The sequence below is a fragment of the Musca domestica genome, unplaced genomic scaffold, assembly GCF_030504385.1.
Source record: "Musca domestica strain aabys unplaced genomic scaffold, Musca_domestica.polishedcontigs.V.1.1 42, whole genome shotgun sequence".
In the NCBI taxonomy this organism is placed as follows: domain Eukaryota; kingdom Metazoa; phylum Arthropoda; class Insecta; order Diptera; family Muscidae; genus Musca; species Musca domestica.
This window is the reverse complement of record NW_026712329.1, coordinates 6,761,386-6,778,821: the sequence shown is the minus strand read 5'-3', so window position 1 is coordinate 6,778,821 and position 17,436 is coordinate 6,761,386. Positions and strand designations below refer to the sequence as shown.

General features: G+C 35.0%; 2 protein-coding genes across 5 annotated transcripts; one reads left to right on the top strand and one right to left on the bottom strand.

Annotated features, from left to right (window-relative positions):
- The first annotated feature begins 330 nt into the window (after window positions 1–330).
- On the top strand, window positions 331–10,454 carry LOC101888072 (LIM and senescent cell antigen-like-containing domain protein 1). 4 transcript variants are annotated; one of them, XM_005183045.4, is made up of 7 exons: window positions 331–488; window positions 6,607–6,726; window positions 6,795–7,100; window positions 7,172–7,313; window positions 9,025–9,141; window positions 9,217–9,358; window positions 9,425–10,454. In XM_005183045.4, exons 2-7 carry the CDS (start codon window positions 6,623–6,625, stop codon window positions 9,619–9,621), a joined length of 1,008 nt encoding a protein of 335 aa, XP_005183102.1. In that variant the 5' UTR covers window positions 331–488; window positions 6,607–6,622; the 3' UTR covers window positions 9,622–10,454. The 4 variants fall into 4 exon arrangements, with proteins under 4 accessions (XP_005183102.1, XP_058983018.1, XP_005183101.1 ...); XM_059127035.1 differs by lacking the exon at window positions 331–488 and adding an exon at window positions 917–938; XM_005183044.4 differs by lacking the exon at window positions 331–488 and adding an exon at window positions 981–1,107.
- Window positions 10,455–12,613: 2,159 nt separating this feature from the next.
- Window positions 12,614–16,100, bottom strand: LOC101888480 (inositol polyphosphate 1-phosphatase). The gene is made up of 4 exons (XM_005183046.4): window positions 15,662–16,100; window positions 15,184–15,499; window positions 14,813–15,086; window positions 12,614–13,462 (listed from the first exon to the last, which is right to left on the bottom strand). Exons 2-4 carry the CDS (start codon window positions 15,400–15,402, stop codon window positions 12,804–12,806), a joined length of 1,152 nt encoding a protein of 383 aa, XP_005183103.2. The 5' UTR covers window positions 15,403–15,499; window positions 15,662–16,100; the 3' UTR covers window positions 12,614–12,803.
- Between the last annotated feature and the right edge of the window lie 1,336 nt (window positions 16,101–17,436).

Genomic DNA, 17,436 nt, shown 5'->3' with positions numbered 1-17,436 from the left:
CAGTTCATTGCCCAAGCAGCTGTGTCGACGCGTCCACCTATATTCTTCTACCATGAGCCATGCTTAAAAGATAACTTCAAAATCGACCATAAGAACAATAAAATCAACCGCCGTTGGCCACTAGATCCGCCGGCCTCGTTTTGTATAAATAGTCGACTTACATATCCCTAGTAGAGAGTAGTTTCTTTTTAATGAATGCTTCCAGCTGATTGCGTTTTCCTCATGTATCATTCGTAAACAAAAGAAGTACTGGGTGATTTTGCTTTCTCTTTAATTTTCAGTGTTCATTCCCTTTTGCCTTTCTTATTTGTTTCGTTGGGGACGACTATCATTTTGGTTTCAAAGAAATGACATAAAAGCAACAACCAAAGAATACATAACCGATAACCAATAACCAAAAAGTATTGGTACATAAATACTTTGGGTATTGTACCAACATCGCTCTGACGGAGAAATCCAAAAGATTCCAAAAAATAAATAAATAAAAGGTAAATTACAAAATAAAAGAATGATAAAGAAATAAAATAGAGATAAAATATCCAAAAAATTCAGTGCAAGAAAATCGAAGATAAATCATGAATAGTGGTATGCGAGAATGTTGTGACAAAACACCTATTGCTCTTCCAAATTGATAAAAAAAAAAGAAAACGACGTGTGTTATCTTGTTTGACTTTGCCAATTTAGGGAGGAGATCAAAATCCAGATCCATAAGAAAACTAACTCAACACAGCAACAACTCATGGAGAGTTTACAACAATTCTCAGTTATAGAATATGTGGTTGCCCAATTGGTTTGCATAAGGAATATAAATTAATGAATGCGGGTTGTTAAGAAAGTTGGTTGTGATGGCGGAGAAGGAGGGAAGTTATACTACCAGTTGATTTCTCATTCAATGTGCAAACAAAATCATGAATTGTGCTCTTTTTGTTTCATGGAAGGTAAACATTTGGCTAAAATTCATTTTCATATTTCGCATTTAGTTTCGCGAGAATTTTTGCAGTGAACGTGTGCCAACGAGTGATCGGACGTTATTGCATATTGTGCTGTCATCTTTCGGGTTGTTGTTGTCATCTGTCTAGAAGAATTCTTTAATATGCCTCCCGTTGAGTAAGCATCCATGTCGCCATAGTATATGATGAAGTCAAAAGGCAAAAGAAAACACCTTAAATTAAAAGGGAATATCGCATAAAAATGACATAATATTGTTAGTGGTTTCGGCATAAGTTGAGTTTAGGGGCTGTGCTCGGATTGACTTGAAATTTATACTACAGGTAGGTATTTTTAAACTGATTACGGCAATATAAATTTTTTGTGGGGGAAATAACCGGTTACCCGGTTATTGGACCCGAAAGTTCAGATACAATGTTCGGTTTTTATCCGGTTCCACTGAACCGATACAAACAAAATGGGTATCATTGGAAAGCTTATGAAAATACCTATCCAACAAGTGGTCACATGAACCGGTTACAAGAACCGGTTCCAGAGTAATGCAAGAAAATTGATATTTTTTACCAGTACTTTTTGAAAAACCCATAAAAACTCGAAAATTGACCCATTATAGGGTCTTAAAATCTATACACAATATTATAGCTAACACTATTGCCTTTCCAAAATGGTGTCATATGTGTTGATATCTTTTGTAATTCCGAAGATATTGGCTTTTAAAGTTGTTACTTATGAAAGTAGTATGAGTGAAGCCAAGTTTTATGTCGGGTTTAACGTTCTTGTTAATCTGCTTTGTTTTTAATTTGGTGTTGTTAGAATATTATGGATCGCGTAGTCGGTGTTGGACATATCCCAGAGGAGAAAATCTTAAGCCCCGGCCGAAGGCCGGCTACTTACAAAAATTACAATTTTTAGAAAAACTATGGATCGCGTAGCCGGTGTTGGACATACCCCAGAGGAGAAAATCTTAAGCCCCGGCCGAAGGCCGGCTACTTTCGAAAACTACAGTTTTTAGGAAACTATTGATCGCGTAGCCGGTGTTGGACATACCCCAGAGGAGAAAATCTTAAGCCCCGGCCGAAGGCCGGCTACTTACAAAAATTACAATTTTTAGAAAAATTAGCGATCGCGTAGCCGGTGTTGGACATACCCCAGAGGAGAAAATCTCAAGCCCCGGCCGAAGGCCGGCTACCTACGAAGATTACGATGTTTAGAAAAACTAGCGATCGCGTAGCCGGTGTAGGACATACCCCAGAGGAGAAAATCTCAAGCCCCGGCCGAAGGCCGGCTACCTACAAAGATTACGATGTTAAGAAAAACTAGCGATCGCGTAGCCGGTGTTGGACATACCCCAGAGAAGAAAATCTCAAACCCCGGCCGAAGGCCGGCTGTTTAAAAATGCTATAGAGGTTAGATACATTTGACTGGAGAAAAAATTGCAAATTAATGACTTCTATCACTAATATCTTCGGAACTACAAAAGATATCAACATGTATGATACCATTTTGGAAAGGCAATATTGTTGGCTATAATACGGTATGTAGATTTTAATACCTTATAATGGGTCCATTTTTGAGTTTTTATGGGTTTTTCAAAAAGTACTGGTAAAAAATATCAATTTTCTTGCATTACTCTGGAACCGGTTCTTGTAACCGGTTCATGTGACCACTTGTTGGATAGGTATTTTCATAAGCTTTCCAATGATACCCATTTTGTTTGTATCGGTTCAGTGGAACCGGATAAAAACCGAACATTGTATCTGAACTTTCGGGTCCAATAACCGGGTAACCGGTTATTTCCCCCACAAAAAATTTATATTGCCGTAATCAGTTTAAAAATACCTACCTGTGGTAAAAATTTCAAAATGATCAGAGCACAGCCCCTAAACTCAACTTGCTCCGTGGTTTCGGTAGTGAATGGCCACTATATTCCTGAAATTTATTAAACGTCATTAGTGACCTTAATTTATGTGTTGAAATTGCCGATCTTTTCATCACCAAAACGCCCAACAAACATTGTCATCTATTTACAGCACCTACATTTTACAAAAATTACTTAGAATTTGTGAATGAAATCAACTTGAAACGTACAGGTGAATGGACAGACAGACAAGCATGCAGTCATTCAGTCAGTATGGTAGTTTACATCCGACGTCTAACGCCCATACAAAGTGAACTTTATTTGTGCCCATACAATAAACAAATCAACGTAAAAATAACTCAATACTCCCTCCGCCATCATTCATCACCCCTTGGTGTATGTGTCTTTTGTCAATGAAACGAAGCAGTCGCCTATCATTTGACGCCTACGATTATCTCATACTTTGTTGAATATTTTGCAAACACGGCATTATTTTAAAATGCCCCCAATTTTTAATAAGAAAATCAGAAAATATGAAAATATCTATGTATTTATGAAAGCAATGCCTCAGAATATTATAATTAACCAACTGCTAAATAGAAGCTACCATAAATTTTTATATTCATTTGTACATCTTTGTAATTTAATTGATTTTGTTTTCAAAATTGTTTGCCTGTTCATCTTCATTACTTTTCTATGCCGCCACCAATGATTCAAAATTAAATGATTGTTCATTGCCTTCCACAAGTCCAGATGTTTATTTTGGGGTTTATGACGTCATTGTTATTAATAGATGGATCTTCGTTTTTATAATAAATATTGTTGTTGTTGTCGCTACTGTTTCTTCATCAACCTCTCCCACAATGTTGTCATTCTCTCAGTCCGCTCTCTTTCTCCCTCGATCAGGTATCTGTGTACCAGTCGAAAATAAATGAATTCATGTTTGTATCCGACCATTTTTTATGTTTATGGGTGAATGTTTATTTCTGATTGGAATGGATAAAAGATTTTTTGTTTGTTTAACCCTCATCGTGGATGTTAACAAGAATACGTATAAGTACATATATATAGGTAGGTTTGTGCAGAAAATATCACTGCAAAGTATAGTCCATATAGGTCCAAGCGGCAGTATATACCCCATATAACGAATATTGATGAATTAAGCAAATTTTTCAACGAAATTTTTTAAAAGTTGGGAGTTGGAGTACCTTATTAGACTAGAAAATGAGCGTGATGAGTTACGGCGTTCCAATTCTACCAGACTTAGCGGCCTGACAGTGAAGATCCACAGATTGGTATGGGAAAACATGTGGAAAATGGGACTAGACCATATATGAACCTTGGGAAAAAGGATGATAACATCGCAGATTCGTTCAACGTCTCCACGAATTCGTATAAGATCTCTTTCCGCCGGGTAAGGATGCCTGCAAAGGGGAGTCAAGCATGTCGATCTTGAGTCTTTACTCACCCACAGAACTAGATGCAGTTCCAGTTTCGCATCATCAACATTAGTATCGTCCGCCACATAGTACCACAACGGTGTTGCAGCTATAGCATTTTCAGATTAAATGAACCCTTTTGCAATTCAAATGAAACTTTTTGCAGCGGGAATGAAACCTTTTGCAGTGGAATTGAAACCTTTTGCAGTGGAAATGAAACCTTTTGCAGTGGAAATGAAACCTTTTGCAGCGGGAATGAAACCTTTTGTTACCGAAATGAAACCATATGCAACCGAAATGAAACTTTTTGCAAATCAAATGAAACTTTTAGATTTTAAGAAGGAAAAATAACAAAACATTTTTATTTTTAGTAGGTTTAATCTTAAATCAACTAATTATAACTAATATATCGTTAAAGAGGAATTTTTATTGAGTATTAATATTTATGTTTTTATAAAATTTTTTCTTAAAACTTCCATAAAACACAAGTGTAGATGCAGAAAGATTGAAAAAAGTTTTTCAAGGTATTTTTTTAACGACCCGAATTAGGTATCATTTATAATCTCCTCCATGGAAAGGAGGATATATTAAATTTGTCATTCGGTTTGTAACACCTCTAAATATTCGTCGTAGATCCCATATAGAATATGCAATCATGATCATAGTTGATTTAATGATTTCCACTTATCTGTCTATTGAAATCTCGACTGCTCTATCTCCATAATCAATAAAGCTGCGAAGCGGGAATCCTTTATTAGGTAAGATTAATAGTATACTATAACTATAAAAAATTGTGGTAAAGCTTAATATCACATTTCAGTCCTGGCCAAAATTTGTTTAAATTTCTCTTTTTAGCGTTAAGCATTTGGAATTTAATAACATGGAAGCATTTTATAACAAATCAATAAAGAACCATTTGTTATTACAATAATTGAAAATGTAAGAAATAATATAAATAAATGTAGATATTTATAATCAATAAAAAATCCTCTTTGTCAATATATTAGTTATAATTAATTGATTTAATTTAAAAACTACTAAAAATAAAAATGTTTTGTTTTTTTTTTTCCTTCTATAAATTTAAAAGTTTCATTTGATTTGCAAAAAGTTTCATTTCGGTTGCAAAAGGTTTCATTTCCGCTGCAAAAGGTTTCATTTCCACTGCAAAAGGTTTCATTTCCACTGCAAAAGGTTTCAATTCCACTGCAAAAGGTTTCATTCCCGCTGCAAAAAGTTTCATTTGAATTGCAAAAGGTTTCATTTAATCTGAAAATGCTATATATACACACATATTAGTAGATCCAGATGTAGATGCAGTGGCGCATCATCAGCATTAGTATCGCCCGCCACATAGTACCACAACGGTGTTGCCACCATGTACACACATAATAGTCGAGATATTAACCAGCACAAGCCGTGCCATATAACAAGATGGTTTTGATGCAGTCTATCACGCCACGTGAAGAGTACAACCTCCGGCCTAGTTTAAAACATAATATAAATGGACTCCAGTTGTCTAAACCCGTAGAATGAAACGAAGTTTCCTAAGGTAGGGTGCTATCTCCGGAACTGTTTAACCTTTACTTTTTTGAGGTAGTTGCTTATGAGGATGATTGCACTATACTTGCGTCGGATCCTATCGTTATGTTGAACACATATCTACGGAGCTTACCGCCTTATTTCAAGGGAAATATTCGCACTATATCAACAACCAATCTCTATCGAATGAACTGATGAGATGAAAATGCAGCATGAAACGCAAGCCACAGCTATCTGCGATGAGTCATCCAAACCATTATATGATATGTAGAGCTCCCCAAAACGGCGTGCTTGGAAGGACCTGCCTGCTGATGCAGTAGTCAATCACTATTCAAAAATTGATAAAGATTGGCGGAACGTCTATTCAGCCTGCAATAGAGGCCTGTGAAGACTAAATCCAAGGAGTCACGGAAAATTTCTTTTCTATATTTGTATAGTTACATAGGGTTCCTTTGACTTTCGTTACATACCGTCATATTATTTATATGGATAACATTAAAACTGATATCGAAATATGACATTAAATATTTTTATTTGGTTAGCCAAAGTAAACGTCACCGGTTTAGCGGTGTTTGTCATGAATCACAATACAAGCAAAGTTGATAAGAAACGATTGAAACCATAGGGGCATTAAAATAAATGCATTGACCACAGTATACATTTAAACGTTGCTAAAGAAGGATTGAAACGAAAAGCGGAGAATCTTAAAAATGATTACCAATAATCGGAGATCAACAATGTACTAACAAAACATATTTTTCCTACGTGTCGATATCTAAGAAACTTATTTTATTTAATTTTTTAATTATCTTATTTTTTCAGATTACAGGCAGCTAACATGTCATTGGGGGCAATGCATTGCACCCGATGTGCAGATGGTTTTGAACCAAATGAGAAAATAGTCAATTCCAATGGTGAATTATGGCACACCCAATGTTTTGTGTATGTACTATCTTAACATTTTTTCTTTTAATATTTTTAATTTCCTTTGTCCGTTTTTAAATTTTTAGATGTGCCCAGTGCTTCCGGCCTTTTGAAGATGGCATTTTTTACGAATTCGAGGGACGCAAATATTGTGAACGTGATTTCCATGTTCTGTTTGCACCCTGTTGCAATAAATGCGGCGAATTCGTTATTGGTCGCGTAATTAAGGCCATGTCGGCCAGTTGGCATCCAGAGTGCTTCCGTTGCCAGTTGTGTTCCAAAGAATTGGCCGATTCTGGTTTTATACGCAATCAAAATCGTGCCTTATGTCACGAGTGCAATGCCAAGGTTAAGGCTGAAATCACTGGTCGTTATGTGTGCCAAAAATGCCAGTAAGTCTTTTTTATATCTTAATATATTTATTTAAGGCTACTACAGTAAAGAAAAATATTTTAAATTCCAGCGGCCTGATTGATGATGAACCACTGCGTTTCCGTGGTGAAGTATATCACGGATATCATTTCAATTGTACGGCCTGTGGCCAAGAATTGGATTCAACAGCCAGAGAAGTTAAAAGTCGTCCAGGTTTGGCAGCTAATGATATGGTAAGATTTCATATATCACGCGGGATTCCTAAAACAATCCTGAATATTTCATGCAAAACAAATAAATAGATACGAAAAGGCAAGCTTCGTAAAGGGCCCTAGTATGATATAATAGGTTTAGAACATTATACAAAGAAAATGTATTCTTATATCTTCGTAGCCATTTTAAACTCTACAAGATAATTAATAGGTAGATGAAAGTTTGGAGTACTTGCTCTAGTCTCAGTCCTTCGCTAAGAATATTGAAAAGTGTAGTAGAGTGCGAAATCGTCACATTTTCTTCACAGTTATTTTAATAATTTTATAATCAATGTTATTTTCTCCATGTTATCAGTACGTCATGGTCCTCTAGATGCAGTAACTTGTTATAATACCACCTTGGCGAACTTTAATGCGTTTATTGCTGCAGCAATAACAGCAATACATGTTGCGTGTTTAGTTCCGCTGTTTCTTCCTCTAACTCGAAATTAGAAAATTCGGCTACCTCAAGACAATCCTTATTTACTGTCTTCAGATACCACAAAAAGTTTACTTAAAAATTCAGTTCTCTACCCCTAAGAATAAATAAAAATGTTGCTAATAATTAACACTCTGAGGTATAAATGCTCCGTTTCCGAATATTTTTCAAAAACTACACGCTTATCAACGTCACATAATTTCAACGTCTATAATTTTGAGAGTCCATCAAAAATATTCTCCCGTCCATGCATCTCAGAGTCCAAAATATTTTTAAGATGTACATATCCTAAGATCCATTAAAAATATTCTTGATAAGTCCGTTAATGAATCCGAGTGTCCATCAAAAAATAAATGTCAGATGTTTCCTCAACAATATTCCAAATATTCAAATTTTTTTAAGCGTGCGTCAAAAATACTCCTTGAAGGACCATTTTAATAGCTCTGAGGGTTCAGCAATAATATTGTCTAAATTGGATAACTTTTTCCCTAAAGGAGCATGTAAAAATTCTTTAATTTATTGCCTTGAGGATCGGCCAAGAATGTTATTTTAAATCTGATATCTGAGAGACCATGACAATATTGTTTAAAAATCCATTTATATTACTCTGAGAGTCTGTCAAAAATATTCCAAATAGATGCACGTTAATTAATCTGAATGCCCATTAAAAATACTCTGGAAAAATCCACAATTATTGTTTAGACGATTTATCAAAAATATTCTTAAAAAAATATCATGCGAAATTGCTCTGAGAAAACTGTCAAAATGTTTTGTTATACGGATCCCTCAAAAATATTTTTAAAAGTCTATGTTTACTGTCTGTAGGTCCACCAAAATTTTTTCAAATATTTACATTGCTCTGAGTGTTGGTGCAAAATCGATTTTCTTGCAGTGGGGGACAACTAAAAATATTTTCAAAAAAGTCCATACACATACCTCGATCGATCGAAAGGTCCATCAAAAATATTTATTAAAAGTTCATATTAAAATATTTTTTGTAATTTTCCAGCTTCATTATCCCACTTCAAATTAACCCCAAAAATATCTTTCAGATCTATATCTCTATACTTAATTTTTTTTTTTTGTGTCCTTTGCTTATGTGAAGTAGAACAGCTATCTAAAAGTTTCAATTCTCAATAAAAAGTACTACGAGGAAATAAATATGACCACTTCAATTTTTTATCCCCGGGCTATGGGCTACACAGTGCCTTTTAATATTAATTTTACTTTTGTTGTTTTTTTATCATTTTTCAGAATGAATTGTATTGCCTACGTTGTCATGATAAAATGGGCATACCCATTTGTGGCGCTTGCCGCCGTCCAATCGAAGAGCGCGTTGTTACAGCGCTGGGCAAACATTGGCACGTCGAGGTTTGTATTATAAAAGTTTTAAAATCATTCAATGCAATTGACTCTAATATCCATTTTTTATTTTTATTTCGCCAGCATTTCGTTTGTGCCAAATGTGAGAAACCCTTTTTGGGACATCGTCACTACGAGAAACGTGGCCTGGCATACTGTGAAACTCATTATCATCAATTGTTTGGCAATTTGTGTTTTGTATGCAATCAAGTGATTGCAGGAGATGGTGTGTTTTGGCTCTTCTTTATTTTTTAAAAACATAATTTAAATTCCTTCCTTTTTCATTTTGCAGTTTTTACGGCCTTGAATAAAGCCTGGTGTGTTCATCATTTCGCCTGCTCGGTGTGCGATATGAAAATGACACAAAAGTCAAAATTCTATGAATACGACGAGAAGCCAGTGTGTAAGAAATGTTACGAACGTTTCCCGAGTGAGTTGAGAAAACGTTTGCGCACCGCTCACGAAATGACCATGAGCAAGAAAATGTAAAGGGGAGTTAAAATGGGCTACCTTAAAAGCAAAGCATAGAAAGGAAGCTACAACAATTTTATAACAAAAACAGTAACATAAAAAACTAGTGCCTTAAACAAAATACAAAACAAGCTGGAATCTTTACAGTCACAGTCAGTTTATACAAAATGCACCTGAGTGTGGAAAAGGGCCTCCATTATAAAATTTTTTTTGTATAGTTTTATTTACAAGCTACTAGTTTTATACACACAAAGAGGGTAATATAAAATAAACAGCCAATCAACACATGAAGTCAACAACAAAGCCAATGCGAATATTTAGTTGTTTTAAACTAACAATTTTGTAGAGGTTTTCAATTTTTACAAATATTTTGTTTAATGCAAAGGACTATGTAAGCCATACATATAAAACATTATTATACAGATTTACAAAGCATATAATAATTTAAACACAACAGCACAAACTAAAAAGAAAAACTAATACTAAAAGTAAATGTGTGTGTGTCTTGAACGTACAATAAAACCATAGATAAATTAATTTTATTAAAACAAATTAATAATATAAAATATTCAAAGCAATTACATTTATACTTTTTAATAAAACCAATTTTTCAAGAAAATTACATTTTTATTATTGTAAATTATATTTATTTTCTTCTTTAAATCCATTATATGTTTGTCTCCTCCTCCAATTATTCTTGTCTTTTTGTATTGTGTTCTTTCTTTTAAGCAGCTAAAACACTGAATGTATTCTTATTTGAGTCATATTTTAACCATTTCGTTTATTTAAAACTATTTGTATTTAATTTCAATTACAATAAAAAATGTCTCGAAAACCCAAAACCAACACAACCAACCCACACATGTGAGTCATTTTATTGTGGAATTGTATGAAAGTAGCAGTAACTTAAAGAATATTATTTTATTTTCTATATAAAGAATAGCTTTGTATATGGAAACCCCTTGTCCAGTCCCGTTGGGGACCTCCACACGATAAATAAGAATGGTCCCAACCGGATGTCATAGTTCGCCAGACCTTTGTGACCAGGGCCTCAATTCTTCTTCTATAAAAATGTGAAATGAAAAAGCTTATAAAGCAAAGAAAAGCAGCTGGATATACTGGGAGTTGACTATCTCACAAAAGTTATCAACATGTCGCTAGCCTCCCACATCGTTTCCAAACCGTGAAAGATGAACCGGGAGGTCATGACTCCCATACAAACTGATTTCGTTTTTGTCGGCAGTAGACTCTTGAGAATGCCTGCTATAGAACAGTATTAGTGGCGGGAACTGTGTATTCTCACAGTCAAATCGTTACCTATGCAGGTTATAGGTTATATTATAATATTCCAGGCAACGTGACTGCAGACGAATTAGCCAGGCAAGGATCCGAATCAACTACCCTTGAAGTAGAGAACTCGGTTAAACCACCACTGTGCCACTTCCTACAGGTTATTCACAGACACTACTCTGAGAGAATCCAACAAAGATGGCTGGACGAATCTGGCCCATTCTCTCGGAGAAGAGAACAAAGTCGCTACTGTCATTGTCGAAACCTGATTTAAAACTTGTGGGTATCATAACAGGTCACAGTAAGGTGAGGGCAATGACCTCGAAATGGGATAGCGATGACATTGACTACTGTAGGATCTGTCAAGATGAAGAAGAAATTGAGACAGCAAGTGTTAGCTCTGCCACTGCCCTGCACTCATTAACGCGAAACACAGGTTGGTGGAGGAACTAGTGTCACATGATCTGTCTTCTTTTTCTAACACTGACCCTACAGTAATTCAAGAGGCTAAAGACGACACGGCAACTTCTTTAGCCCTAGATCACACACTATAATTCTACCTTCTATCTTCACTCTCATCCATCACCCATTTCTTTCTTTTACTATTCTTTCTAGGATGAACACAATGGACCAGTAGGTCTCCGAATGGAGCGGTTACCAAACGGTAACCGCGCTACCTTTAAAGTAACCTACCTATGCAGGTTATTGAACGGTCCTGTCGTTGGTGAAATGTGTGTTAGGTTAAACACCTATCTCACGGAGCTTGCTACATTATTTTTAGCGAGGAATATGAAAATATCTGTCACCAATTCAGCAGTTTCGCTCTTTGACGCATGACATTCTGCATGTATTCTGACCACAAGCTATCCCAAGCTCCTAGGAGGGGTCAGATTCGAGAGTCGACAGCGTAAGCCAAAGCTATCTGCGATAAATTGAAAAAAAAAGAACAGATAATCTCTTATAAAGCGACAAATCGGACTGAGGTTAGCTATGCAAATCCAGGGTGTCATATGAATATAAGTACAACTCAGTGTAGAATCCCGCCCCGATAACGACAACAGGGTCGCTTCCCATGACATTAGTATACCAATTAACATTGCAGCTGAAAAACGTCCGCTACCTATACAATTCTAGTTAGTTATGTAACCAATTATCCGTTTTAGTAAAGGTGCCCGTGTAGAAAGATGATTTATTGATCCAGCTCGTTGTTTATAACAGATAGGTAAACAATTTGTTCTGGAGAAGACAGATGCTGTCTATATTACTCCACTTTAATGCATAGAATGGCTGATATAAGCATCTATAAAAGTCGCAAGTGAACATAGGGAAAACAATTTTCAAACAACTGAGCTGTACTGTGAGAAACTGGATACTAGATTCTAATGAAATCTGTAGTGTATTCCGTTCAGCAAACTGTTCAGATTTGAATGTTTTGAAAATACTTAGTGGGAGAACAGAGACCTTAGATTGGAAAGACCCATCTATCTGGTATTGTCAATATATTCCTGTACATGAATTTCCGTGGTGACCTATTTTTTAAACATAAGATAAGCGGGCTGGTAAGAGGTAAGTAAGTTGGTTTGTAAGTAGTTACCCATCTTAAAACCTTCTTAAGACATTACTTCACTGTATTTGTTCTGTAAAAATATTCCCAAACAATCACTCTTTGGCTATGATAATCCCTTGAAAATTATTTTTTTTAATTATAAACATTAATTCCTTTTTATAGACATATATTTCTTCTTTATTTTAATATAAATTATTACTATTATATAAATACATACATATAATTTGGTTTTTGTTCTTTGTTTCTTCATACACACTCATCAAAAATATTTTAGGAAACTCTGGACCATGTCAACAAAAACTTATTCTAATGGCTAATAGACGTTTTCCAAACTGTTGAATATTTAACTATTTGCCAATTTCTCCAGTAGACCATCAAATAATTTCACATCTCGAACGGCAATCAAACCATGATTATTACATTTCCAATCCACGGTCGTATCTTCTGCATTTTCCCTCTCTTCCTCACTTTGGATGTATTTCAAGGGTATGGCTTTACCTTCTTTAATACTTGTTTGGAATTCAATAATATCACCATTTAGGGAACGTAAAATGGCTTGTGGAGCACATGTATCCCATTTGAAGGTGGATCCCTTACTCAAAACATAGGCATCAACTTCATTGGTAATAACTTTCAGAGCTTTATGGCCCGCACCAGCTGAGAAAGCAAATTCATAGCCTAATTCTAACATCTGTTGTAATAGCTCGGCACGTTCGGAGCTGGAAAAAATACCCAAAAGACGACCCCGATCAGAGGGGGAGTTGTTTAAGGACTTGCAATGAGATTGGCAATTTGGAAGCGCCACTCCCCAAAACATTGCTGATGTGTAGACATTTTCTTGTAATTTGTTGAGAAATGGCTGGCAGATGACACCAATTAGGGGAATGCCCGTGGCTATGTCGTATACACCAATTAGAACGGTGACACAGTCCAGTCCGGTTGATGTTATGCCTGGGAAATTCGTAAACATTGTATCGCCCGATATATACTCAGCTGTAGCATCTGTATTGATTAGAAGAATGTTTAGGATCAGCTAATTGGTATTTTATATTTTAAATAAATTATAAATGTGTTTTTTTTTTCACAAAATTCGGATTTATTGCAGCTTGAGTCTTCGAAGAATATTCATAAAAAATAAGTATGTTCTTGAAAAATTGGCTCTTAAATATCAACCAGGCCGGTTCAAAATATGTGGATCCTTTGAAAATTTTATTCAAAAAATCCACTTGTAGCCGTTAATGTCATTTGAAAATAATATTCATAGCCGTACGTTTCCTAAAAATATTTTTCAGGATATACACAATATTAGGTGCACGTATTTCCCTTTTAAAAATATATTAAAAAAATCCATTTTAAAACCAAAGGAGTACGATAAAATGTGCATGGGTCTCTGTAAAAATATTTTACAAAAAATTTTCGCTGACTGGGGTTTTGATATAGAAATTCCTGAAAAAGCCTCGCCTACAGTGAATTATATATTTTTTAAAGTCCTAGCATTGCCTTTTATAAATAGTCGAAGGAGGTCCATATTTATAGCAGTGTGGGTCCAAAAAATCTATATTTATAACTGAATAGGTTCTTTAAAATATTTATCAAAAATCCTCCTCCTCCTTTGATTGGTCTCTTCAAAAAAGTCCTGAAAAATATATTTCAAAACATCCAAGATAAAATTTGCTGGACCCTTGAAAAAATATTCCTCAAAAATCCTCGCTTAAGCGGTGATATTCCTTATATATAATCTTCAAAAACAGAACGTTTATAGGCGAGTTAGTACTTAAAATATTCTTCGAAAATCTATTTGTATGTGGGCCCATTCAAAATATACGAGAGAGTCCTTTTACACGATTCTTCCAAAAACGATTCTTCCATTTTTCTAGCCACATTCTTCAGAGATCGTAGTTTATAGGTATGTTGATGTGTCTATGTTCTCATAACAATTTGAAATGCTCTCCATTTTCGCCGTACTAGCATAGACAAATAACAAACGTTCATGCTGTGAGAGAGCATAAGTCTATTCAATCAATTCTCTCAAAATACAAAATATTGAATATTTATATGATTTATTATTATTTATCAATTGAAAACGAAACAGCGGCTTTGTTTACATTGACATTACCCAACTATGTCGTGAAATATAAAAATGTAGAACTTAAATAGCAGAAAAATTAAATTGTTTTCGAAGTCGAGTGACTTCACTAGCCCTGAGTGACTTTACTGTCCCAAGATCAACCATAGTGACATCTGCCGGAAGGGGTAAATTTTAACACTTTCTAGTCTATACTTTAATTTGTCTATGGTACTAGTCCTTAAAAAAAAACACCGATTTTTTTATAATCTTTGCAAAATACCCACCAATCGGATCTATCCACACTCCCAGCTGTGAGTAATCCACATCATTTGGTAACTCTGGTATTTCTTCGCTTAACTCCCTATCAAATGTCACCTCACGATGTACTTCTTCAGCTAATAGTTTTGCAGCTTCCTGATGCTCCTCTTGTAGAATGGCAAGTAAACATGCCTCTGTCTCCGATGCCGTTGGACCCACAACAATGGCAACACTATCTCCATTGGCATTAGTAAAGTTGGGTGATTCTTCGCCCCTTATGTTATCCTTCATTTCGGGAAACTGTAAAAATCAACATCAAGGCAAAATATTCTATCTATAGCTGAGTTTATTTTTATCCATAACAAAAACAATAACAAAAGAAACACAACAAACATACCTCATTGCCAATGTCGTGTTTTATGGCCTCTTGTATGAGAACATCGGCTAATGTTTTAAAATCATGTTCAAATCTGGCATTGGCTTCATCTCCAGTCTTCTCCCGTACCAAGAGTGACAACAATTGTTGATTCGAACGGCAAATGCGGGCTATATTGGCTGCTTTCTCCGCGGCGTTGATGAGGCTTCTCAATAAATTATGATTGTCGGCGGTTGTCATTGTCTGGGGCGGTTAGGTTATACCTTAACGCTTTCTTAATGCTGTGGAAGAAGATGGGCGACCTTGTTGCGGTTGCTATAAATGGAATGGAGGCCACCTGGAGAGGAACGGGGGTTGAGTGCGAAACCATGTACATATCCATTGTTGTTGTTGGTTTTGTTGTCATCCATCATGCCATTAATTAAATTATGTAGAAAAGTAGTTGTCGGTTACTAACATTGTCTGACTTTTGGCTGGTCACCGTTATAAACATACTTACCTGGAGTGGAAACGAATGAGAGTATATAGGCGTTCAAATGGAAATTTTGCACAAAATAAATTTAATTGCCTGTCCCGGTGTCTTCTTCAGCTTGTTGTTGTTGCATTTACGTTCAATCACAGACGCTCAATAAATTTGCAAATGTTTTGTTTACTGGAATGTTGTTTTTTTATTTTAATTTTATTGAGTTCCGCTGTTTTAGCTATTGATGTGTTTGCTCTGTATCTTCTCCCAGTCAATACTGATGAGTGCCGTTGAATTTGTTATTTCGTCAACCAAAGGTCTCAGGTGTTGAGTGCTGCCTGCTGTTTTTTATTATGTTGCCTATTTATAGGCGCTCGAAGTAAGTGTTGGTAAACGTTAACAATTTGTTTAAGTTTTTATTCATTTGACAGATGTAGAGGAAACGGATGTTTTTGTTTGTGAGTGGGTAGATACAGGGTGCCTTAAACTGAGTGCTACAATAAAAAAATTTAATTAGAGACTACACATTTATGAGATCGGCGAAAAGGCTGTAAAAGCCAAAAATGTGATAATAAATGGGGTGAGACCTATTTGAAGATCCAATGGAAAATTTACTTTGGCCATATTTACATTAGATTTATTTTTATAGAACACTTCACATAATATAATATATTAATGGAGACAATACTTTCACGCTTTTTAAAATTCTAAACTGATATAGGTGGATGTTCTTGTTTCGCGGGTTTTCCCAATATAAGAATTTTGTTAAAAAAATTAAAATAAACAAATCCAACTGTTGCATATTTAAAAGTCTATTTGACACTATAAGACTCCAGCACAGAGTTGCATTTATCTAGTTTCTTTGAAGTTGAGCAACCTTTCTTATTAAGCCTTGGCTGAGGGTATAATTATTTGAAAATTATAGATAAATTTGGCATTACCTTGTTAATTTTGCCAAAAATTATAATTTGGATGACAAATGTGGCTGAAATTCTCAAAACCTCAAAATCGGGAGACAGGATTATTTAAATGAAGGACCATACTGCTTCAACTAGAAGGTACATTTGCTCAAAATGATGGTACAGACCTGAAGTGGACATGCCATTTGTGGATGTAGAAGAAATTTAAAAGCCTTTGTGATGTGCTTAGTTATTATATATTTCTTTTCATTTGCAACACCTAGAAATACTCATCAGGGACACCATACAGTACTTGCATTTTCACATGATCCAAACGGGCGCCCAAGGAATATTGAATATAATCGTGGCATAAAACTATACCGAAGAAAGAGCTGAATAATGACATTGAACTAGAAGTTTAAAAGGAGCTGACATAACTTTGACATGTTTCAAAGCAGACGTAATAGATGTTCACTTTTAAACAAATACAAACTTCTATATACTTTTCTACAAACGTTGGAATATAAACTGTCCGGAAAAAAACTCTAAAATTCTCAGGTTATGTTAATAATGTAATGATATATAGGGTTTTAGTGGACGAATGCAGTACATTTTTTAATTATTTATTTCATTTTTTTATAAAAGGGATCAACGGTTTTGAAAAGTCCAGGAAAAATAGTGTCTGATCTTGACTGATTCTGTGTAAGCGAAACCCAGTTTGGTCATCATAAGAAGGTTTTTTGTTTCTATCGATAAAATATAAACAATAACTATAGATAACTTTGATTTTCATCTTAGATGACGATTTTAAGTTAAAAACTGTGCACAAATATGAAACAACGTTGTTTATTTGATCTGATATTGAATGAAAAATATTGTTGGATAAAGATAATAATGAATACCTGTGATCTT